General features: G+C 37.3%; 1 protein-coding gene across 1 annotated transcript in view; it reads right to left on the reverse strand.

Annotated features, from left to right (window-relative positions):
- The window catches only part of AGGF1 (angiogenic factor with G-patch and FHA domains 1), a 62,280-nt gene extending 52,894 nt beyond the window's left edge, over positions 1-9,386 (reverse strand). The window contains exons 1-4 of the mRNA XM_003759439.4: positions 8,731-9,386; positions 4,426-4,528; positions 2,924-3,126; positions 1,872-2,036 (exon numbers count right to left, since the gene is read on the reverse strand). Coding sequence (XP_003759487.1) covers positions 1,872-2,036; positions 2,924-3,126; positions 4,426-4,528; positions 8,731-8,940 — 681 coding nt within the window. The 5' untranslated portion in view covers positions 8,941-9,386. The remainder of the gene's footprint in view (positions 1-1,871; positions 2,037-2,923; positions 3,127-4,425; positions 4,529-8,730) is intronic.
- Between the last annotated feature and the right edge of the window lie 394 nt (positions 9,387-9,780).

Genomic DNA, 9,780 nt, shown 5'->3' on the forward strand with positions numbered 1-9,780 from the left:
AGATCAGCCTTGCTTAACAGGTCACATTCACTGAAGAAATGCAAAAGCTACATCACTAAATGTTATGAAATCATGTCTAAAATACTAGAGGAGCAGCAGGATTCAGTGAGATAAATACAAATTTGAAAATCAGGAACTCAAATTATAATTCTGCTACAATTAATGATCTGTTCTTTGCTTTTGTTTCCTCATTTACTGAAAATGAACAGAAATGAATTAATGAAATGTGTGAAATGCTTAAATGCTAATGAATGTGTTTGCTAATAATAAATAAAAACAAGTATGAGATTTTAAGAGAACGTCATCTAGTATTTTCATATGGATTCATGCAAACAAAATAATTTATCATGAAACTTAAATAAAAGACCCTCCATTTGGTTATTTTCCACTAGCATCATGCTTTTCCCCCATCTTTCCTTTCAGCCTATGGTTATGGTATTTAAAAAAAAAATAACTTTAATTCATTTGAAAATATTATGAATAATGAAAGAGTGTTCCAAATCACTACTGATCAGAGAAATACAAATTAAGACAACTCTGAGATACCACTACACCCCTGTCAGATTGGCTAAGATGACAGGAAAAAATAATGATGAATGTTGGAAGGGATGTGGGAAAACTGGGACACTGATGCATTGTTGGTGGAGTTGTGAACAAATCCAACCATTCTGGAGAGCAATCTGTAATTATGCCCAAAAAGTTATCAAACTGTGCATACCTTTTGATCCAGCAGTGTTTCTACTGGGCTTATACCCCAAAGAGATACTAAAGAAGAGAAAGGGACCTGTATGTGCCAAAATGTTTGTGGCAGCCCTGTTTGTAGTGGCTAGAAACTGGAAAATGAATGGATGCCCATCAGTTGGAGAATGGTTGGGTAAATTGTGGCATATGAATGTTATGGAATATTATTGTTCTGTAAGAAATGACCAGCAGGATGAATACAGAGAGGATTGGCGAGACTTACATGAACTGATGCTAAGTGAAATGAGCAGAACCAGGAGATCATTATATACTTCAACAATGATACTGTATGAAGATGTATTCTGATGGAAGTGGATTTCTTTGACAAAGAGACCTAACTCAGTTTCAATTGATCAAGGATGGACAGAAGCAGCTACACCCAAAGAAAGAACACTGGGAAATGAATGTAAACTGTTTGCATTTTTGTTTTTCTTCCCAGGTTATTTCTACCTTCTGAATCCAATTCTCCCTGTGCAACAAGAGAACTGTTCGGTTCTGCACACATATATTGTATCTAGGATATACTGTGACATATTTAACATATATAGGACTGCTTGCCATCTGGGGAGGGGGTGGAGGGAGAGAGGGGAAAAATCGGAACAGAAGTGAGTGCAAGGGATAATGTTGTAAAAAATTACCCTGGCATGGGTTCTGTCAATAAAAAGTTATTATAATAAAAAAATAAAAATAAAAATAAAGGAAAAAAAATTGCCAAAGGGGGGAAGGGGGATGTAGGAATTCTGGGCAAGAAAAAAAAAAGAAAATATTATGAACATATGTACATAACTAAAAACATCCACTGTTCTTGCAATGATATAATTACTAAAAACTTCTCAAAAGTTTTTTTAAACATTTACATATTACTTATATAGAAATTAGTATATAAGTAGCAAAAATGAAGCTGTGACAGACATAGAACAAACAAAATCTTCATCACAATTCTATTTATTCTAATTAATCAAAATCCTAGAAGTACCAGAACATTCTGCGACCTCTCAATACTCTTCAATAATTCTAAAAAGTTTTAAAAGCATAAATTTCCTTTCTTCTTTTGTGCTTAGATTTAAACATGATTATTAAGACCAATAACATTATATATAACAGCAAAGAAAAGATTTTGAGAGACTTACTGAATCATAGTAGAATCCAGTGCTGTGATCATAATATAACCCAGTACTTTCATCATAACTAAATCCAGTTTGTGATACAGCAGCTTCTGCAGCAGCTCTCAAACTTTCAGCTAATGATGAACTGTCTAATTCGGCATTTTCCCCTGTTAAGACACCTTCTGCTTCCTGGATAGGTGAAAAATGAGTGAAATGAGATGCAAGGCTTCTTGGAAAAGGCCAAGATAAAATGGCTTTGACCTGAGAAACTGATTAAAAACAATATGACCCAAGAAATAGATGAGAAAAGCCCTACTGAAGATGACTGCAGACTTCAATGTTCAGTCATATAAGGCTGCCTTTTTCCTTAAGGTATTCCATTCAAATATGACCCAGTTTGGAAGGAGATCAAAATTAGTATTTTAAAATATTTTGTATAAATATGTATGCATATACTGAATCTAACATAATTTCTACCATGTTTAACATATATCAGACTACTTGCCACCTAAGGGAGGGAGTGGGGGAATGGGGGGGTAAAAACTGGAACATAAGGTTTTGCAAGAGTCAATGCTGAGAAGTTATCAATGCGAATGTTTGAAAAATAAAAAGCTTTAATTTAAAAAAAAAGAAAAAAATTAACATGTGATAGCTACTGAATAACCAGTATTAAGACACCACCATTTAATTACGCATCTTTTCTCATTTTTTCAGATTAATATGTAATCCAGAAAAGCAGAATAGTAAATAATAGATTCTAATGGGAAAAATAACTGGGACTATATTGCTATCTTCAAAAACATTTTTCAATGCTTAAAGCTTCTTTAGTTTTTAACTTTTGAAATCTATTTCTCTTCTATTATTGAAAACTACTAAAGAAATATACATAAGAAAATACTTAAAACAGATGATTAAATAATATGTATTTGTTGACTGCACATCTTTTATGTATGATTATTTAAATTCTAGTTTCATCTATTTCATGATGATAAAAATACCAGTTAGAATACACAGTGATAAGTCAGGAAAAAATAAGATGACAAGTAATAACAGTTTGAATTTAACAAGTCTATTACCTGTGAATTGGGAATAAAATTGTCCTCTTGTTCATATTTGGCATTCTCTATCGTATCAGTGCCACTGTGACCCTCATTCTCTCTATGTAATGGGTCTATAGCATTGCGATTGGGCTCTTCATGCTCTTGATTTTGTTCATGTACAAATTCAGCTCCCTTATCTGAAGGACTGACATTCCGATAGTATGTCTGGTAATAATAATCTACAGCAAAAGTAAATAAATTATATCAGGCAAGTAGGATTTTATATTTTCACACTATTCTATGATAAATGAAGGACATAACAAAAAAATAATGCTGTCAAATTATAACCACAATGATTCCCATCACCCATTTAATGTACTTTAAAAGATCCTGTGGTAGTTAGACAGTAGAGTGGCTAAAGTGCCAGCCCTGGAGTCAGAAGGACCTGAATTCAAATGTGACCTCAAACACTTAACACTTCCTAGCTGTGTGACCCCGGGCAAGTCACTTAACCCCAATTGCCTTGCCAAAAAATCAACAAAAATCACTAACTCCACAGAATGTTCAGATTTCTGGTACCTTTAGTATCTTAGCTTTAAAATACTTAAAGAAGCAAACTGCCAGAAAAAGATGAAAAGTAGTAAGTTAAACTGAATAAATAATCCTTAGCAACTGTTAACTCTTGGTAAACTAAATTTTAAGGCTCTAGATCAGGGGTCCTCAAACTACAGCCCACGGGCCAGATGCGGCAGTTGAGGACAATTATCCTCCTCAACCAGGGCTATGAAGTTTCTTAATTTAAAGGCCCACAAAACAAAGTTTTTGTTTTTACAATAGTCCGGCCCTCCCACAGTCTGAAGGACAGGGAACTGGCCCCCTATTTAAAAAGTTTGAGGACTAGGTAAGTGCGAGCTTTTCAAACTGAAGCTTGTACACCTATATAGATGTGAACCTAGGAGCTTACCAGTTCAGGCCAAATGGTATCCACAGTTGCGTAGACAAGATCAAGAGTTTGAGAAAAAGATCACTGTGACTCAGATCAGTTAAAAATCAGTTAGGATCAATGACTATTATGCAGGTACTAATAAGGCTAAGATCAGGAGCAGAATTCCATGAGAGACACTGAACTTTGCATGGAGTACATACTCATACAAATTAAAGTATTAACTTCAATCAGTCAGCAAGCACTAATCTCAATCAGTCACCCCAAAGATATGTGCCTTTTTGTTATGAGAAGGCCCAGATGAGAAGGTAGATAGTTCAGAGCTAGCATTTATTACCATTATTAAAAACATTATTCAAAAAAATCCTCCTGCTGATCACATTGTGTCAGCAAAACATTCTTATGTAAAGCACAGCACATGCCAATCACCTCCATTCAAAGGATTATCTGATTTTTTATAGTCAACACACTGTACTGAACTGAAAAGGACAAAACATTCTTCTAGATATTTAGCTACTTGTTTTAAATTTAGAGAAAGACAACCCTAAGTTGGGCTTAAGTTATAAGTGGCATTTCTTCATTGTATACTAAATACCTGAAGCTGACCAAGGAGTATAGTCATCTGTTTGGACTTCTACATCAGACTTGTTATTTTCTTTTTTTTTCCTATAATGGATTTCATTACTGAGCTCTTCTACCTGAAAGAAAACAAAAAATTATTTAGAAAAAAACAAAAAACACGGTACTTTTATTCAATTACATATAACATTTTACAATGACTAATAGTATTCATTATTAAAGTTGTCAAATTTTTGGCTTTTTTTAAAGTATACAGACAGCAATTGGTCTCTTCTAAAATACAACACTATCACTGTATTTCTTTTATCTTTGCTATTTAATTTGAGGAATTGGATATAATGATTCTTAATATTTCCTGCATTAATTCTTACAGAAATCAGTAACTAATTGAAGGAGATTTTTTAAAAATCCCTAAATGGACTCTTTGTATCCAGTATGTCAAATGGTTTATAAATATGATGTTAATAATAAAAAGGTTAGTAGTTCTCCATAGAGAATTATAAAACTAGGAAAATACAAATTCCTATCTATATTATAATTAAATCTGTAATATCACTCAATGCCCTTAAACCTTGATAATATATACTTAATTAAATACATTAATGCAGTTTAAATGTTTTTTTGCTCATATTTCTTAAAATAGCAGTTTCATGATTAAAAGCCACTGCTCTGAAAGAAGGAAACTATGTTAGCCACTAAGATATTAATTCTCCTATATCTGCTTATGCCTTCTGAGTCCTTGAAGGGACCCTAACTGTATCACTATGATAACATGGGCATATGACTAGAAGAAAAACAAAAGTTTCTTTTTCAACATGCCATGGCTTGACATAGCTTTAATATAAAATAATGTTAGTTCACTATAAGTTATATTCTCTTTGCTCTATCTGTAGGCAGATTATAATATATTCTCTGGATAAGCTCTGTAGTAATTGAAAACTGACGAAAAATTGAGAATCAATTCTTGACTATGTGCTGTTATGTATAATCAGTCTAGATTACACTTATTTCCTCCATCTGCTTACTTTTGGCTACTTCATATTTTTAGCCACTTACAAGCAGAAAAACAGGGGCAGTGGGAAGAGGGCTAACATGAAAAACTAAAGTAACTTTCAATTATCCATGCCATCTCTTTCATATTAAACTCATGATCAAATATTTCTCAAAAGCTTGGTAAAAACACTTCCTAATTATACAGGAACAAATATATGTAAAATCAACCTAAAATCACATACTTTAAAAACTAACTTCTTTCTGAAGCTTTGCTGCCCTTTTTGTTCATATATTTTTTGGTTTAATGAGCTGAAAAAGTCAACAATATAAACATTTTTAAGATGGCACAGGGTTGATAGAGCACCGGGCTTGGAATCAGAAAGATTGATCTTACTGAGTTCAAATCTAACCTCAGACATTTACTAGCTATGTGACTCTGAGGAAAGTCACTTAACCCTGTTTTAAGTTCCTTATCCATAAAATGAGCTGGAAAAAGAAATGGACAACCACTCCAGTATCTCTGCCAAAAAAAATCCTAAACAAGGGCAATTAGATGGCACAGTGGATAGAGTACCACCCTGAAATCAGGAGAATCTGAGTTCAAATCCAGCTTCAGACATTTAATACTTCCCTAGCTATGTGACCCCGGGTAAGTCACTTAACCCCAATTACCCCAGTAAAAAACAAAAACAAAAAATAAATGTGATCATGAAGAGTTGGATACAGACACAAGTGGAAAAAATGCATAACAGTTTGGAAGGAAGTACACTAACAAATTAGGCACAGATATGGGAGATATATGATCTGAGGAAGGTTAGTTTGGCTGGATTGTAAGGAAAAGGGGGGAGGCTAGAATTCTAAGTTGGAGTCAGGTTGTAAGGCGCTTTAATAGCTGAACTGAGGAGTAAATATTATCCTAGAGTCAAGAGGGAGCCACTGAAATTTATTAAACAAGGAGGTAAAATTGTCAGATCTGTGCTTTTAGAAAAACATTTTGGCAGCAGGAAATGGAGGATGAATCAGGGTATGAAGACGCAGGGAGACCCATTAGAAGCTGTATACAAGTGAAAGGAATTGATTGAACATGTAAGGTCAGAGAAAATGAAGATTCTAAGATAATGATAAAATTATGAACCTGGAAGATAGAAAACATGGTGTTGCCTTTGATGGAAAAAGGGAAATTTGAAAGAAGGGTGGATTTAGGGGAAATAATAATGAATTCTATTTTAAAATTAACAGATGTGAGGCCTACAGGCTATATAGTTTTAAAAGACTAGTAGGCAACTGGTGATACAGAGCTGAACTCAGGAAACTGATTAAAAAAAAACCAATTTTGAAATCAACTGAACTCAAAGGAGCCAATGAGTTGATCGAGAAAGGGAAAATAGGAAGGATAGAAAAAAAGAGAGAGGAAGGGGAAGAGAAAAAGAGAGAGGAAGGGGAAGACAAGAGACATACAGAGGTCAGGATCCAGATGTAATAGTAATGAACAACCAGCAAAGAAGACTGAGAAGTAACAATTAGGTAGGAAGAGAACCAGGAGAATGTAGTCATGAAGACCTAGAAAGAACAAAGTGTTCAACAATGTCAAATGAAATAGACAGTTAAAAGAAAACTGAGAAATAACTTGATAATTAAGTGCTTTGGTAACTTTGGTGAGAGCAGGTTCGGTAAAGAGTTATTAATCTGAAACACAGGATTGAAAAGGGTGGAGGAATGAATGACAGAAAAATTAGTAAAAAGGATTAGGAATGTCAAAAAAAAAAAAAAGTAATTAGGAAAGTCAATAGTTTTTTGTCCAAATTAGAGAAAGAAAGGAATGCTGTGGGACAGCTTAAGTTGATGGCAGTATCTAATCAAGGGTTTGTTTGGTCTCCCCCTCGCCCCCACAAAGGGTGGTGGAAAATGAGCATTTTTGCAGTCCCAATAGAAGGAACCAAAAGAAAAGAAATTGAATAGTAGATACCTTAGCAAGAAGGTCCACCTTATTTTGTCAGAAACCAGGGGAAAATTTCAAGTATTTTTTAGAAGTGAAGGGGAAAGAAAGGTGCTAGTATTTAAAGGACTCTTTTTCTTAGTTAAAAAAAGAGTTGAGGTCCTAAAAGGGATGGTGTGGGAGGCATATGGATGTTTGGAATAGCTCCGGTGGGAGTCAATTAACATTTATTAAGCACCTACTAGATGCTAAACTCATGCTAAGTACTGGAAATGCAAAAGAAGTCCCTTCCCCCCACAATCTGACAATCTAATAGAAAAGCAATCAGAGAGGAATAAAAGGTTTGTTATGCTACATGAATTTATAATAAGCCCAGTCGGCATAGTTAGTTTTTCCAGCTTTTTCAGTAGTAAGTAGGAGATAGATGGTAATAGTAGTCCAGGGTCAAGATTTGGCAAGATATGAGTAGTGATTTGAGAATAGAGAACAGTGTAGCTAAGCATAGGGTCTAGATTTAAAAAGGAGGAAAAGTGAAATCAAAAGTGGGGGTGGCGGCCTGAGAAAATACTGAAGAGTGGAGGTGCTGATGTGAACCAAAAATATGTTTGGAAGGCATAAAACAGAGGGAGATAGGAAAATAGGTCATGGTTAGATACAAACTCAAAAAAATGTAACAATTTCAGCTGATGCAAAAGTTTACACAATTTTTAAATGACCTCAACTCAACAATGTTACCTTATAATTTGCTGTATTAAGTAAACAAACATACTGGACTTTGATTAAAAAAAAAAACTTGAGAGTAATGTGAACATACAATATACATTATACATATACATAAATTGATAGAATTTAGGACTTGAAGTTACCATGGATACCAGCTTGCCCAACCCTGTCATTTTATGGATAAGGAAAAGGTAGCCCAGAACCTTCCAACCAAAATATTTTGCCAAGATGGTCCCTTCTGACTGGAGCTAAAGGAGTTAAAACATGATTGTTTGGAAATTAAGATTCCATCCAACAAAAAGTTGTGATTATTTAGATGTAAGCACTGCGGTCTACATAAAGTATCTAACGCTTAACGACTGATTTAATTAAAGTATATTAAAATAAGTTGGGAAGAAAGTAGCAGGATATGACAAAGTGGTTCGAGCATAAATTGCCTGCTCAGAAAAGCACAATTAGATTTTGCCTTAAGTACAAAGAAAAAAATCACCGAGGGAAAGCATGAGCTCTCCTCATTCTTCACTCAGGGGTGCAATTTAAAAAAAATAAAATAAAGCCACGGTATCTGGGCAGGCTCCTTCCAGAAGAGCCGTGGGGGGGTGGGGGAGGGTCGGCGTCTGGAAGGGACGGAACACAAAGTTACTGCCAAGGTCGGGAGGAGCGGGTTACCTGGGAGCGCAGCTCTTGGTTGCACCTCTCGGCGCCCTGGTACAGGCGCTCCGTGTGCTGCAGCACCTTCTCGATGTCGCGCACTTGGCGCCGGCAGCTGCGCAGCTCCTGCTCCAGCCGCTCCACTTTGCGCCGCAGCTGCACCAGCTCGGGCTCGGCGGCCGGCGGAGAGGGGGAGCGGGCTGGAGGGGAAGGGGCCGCGGAGGCCATGGAGCCTCGAGTCCCGGCGCCGGGCAGCGCCCCGGGAGAAGCGGGCCGAGAAGCCGCGCTCAGGAGGCGGCCCGAGGGCTCAGCGGCAGCCGGAGGGGGCGGGACGCGCGGAGCCGCCGGACACTGACATGACGGCGGCTGCCGCCGGCCATGCCTCCCCGACCTGAGCCTCTCGCCGCGCCTGCGGGAACCCCGGACGGAGGAATCGAGGCCCAACGGCGCGGTCCAGGCCTCGCTCCCGGCCCGGGCGAGGAGGAGCGGTGCTGGCGCCTAGCGTCGGTGCCGGAGGCGCGGGCCAACTTCTGAACCGCGACAGCGAAAACTTTATTGGCAACAACTTTAATTTCTCCGGTTACCGACTGGGCGCGGGGAGGGCGGGAGGCGCGGGGCGGACGCACAAGGGCCGCGCGTCACCCGGAAGTGTTCCCCAGCGGAGCCGGAAGTGACGAGTCCCCTTTGGTCTCCGCTTGCAGTCAGAGAGCAGAACGGTGAAATTGGTGCGCGTGCGCTTTTTGTGCTGGAGGGACTGAGCTAAGAGAGACGGGAATAATTTGGGTTGTATCGCCGAGTGTTTTTAGGCGAATGGAAAGACCTCTGATGGTCTGTAAGTCAGGAAGTCCCGAGTTCAAATCCAGCTTCAGAAACTTACTAGCTGAGTGACTCTGGTCTAGTCACTGCAGCTGTTTGCCTCAATTTCCCCTTCTGTAAAATGACAATAACAACAACACATCTAGAATTATTATAAGGATAAAACGAGATATTTGTAAAACGATATATATTTTTTATACATAAGTATATATATATATATATATATATATATATATATATATATATAATATG

The sequence above is a fragment of the Sarcophilus harrisii genome, chromosome 1 (genome assembly GCF_902635505.1).
Source record: "Sarcophilus harrisii chromosome 1, mSarHar1.11, whole genome shotgun sequence".
In the NCBI taxonomy this organism is placed as follows: domain Eukaryota; kingdom Metazoa; phylum Chordata; class Mammalia; order Dasyuromorphia; family Dasyuridae; genus Sarcophilus; species Sarcophilus harrisii.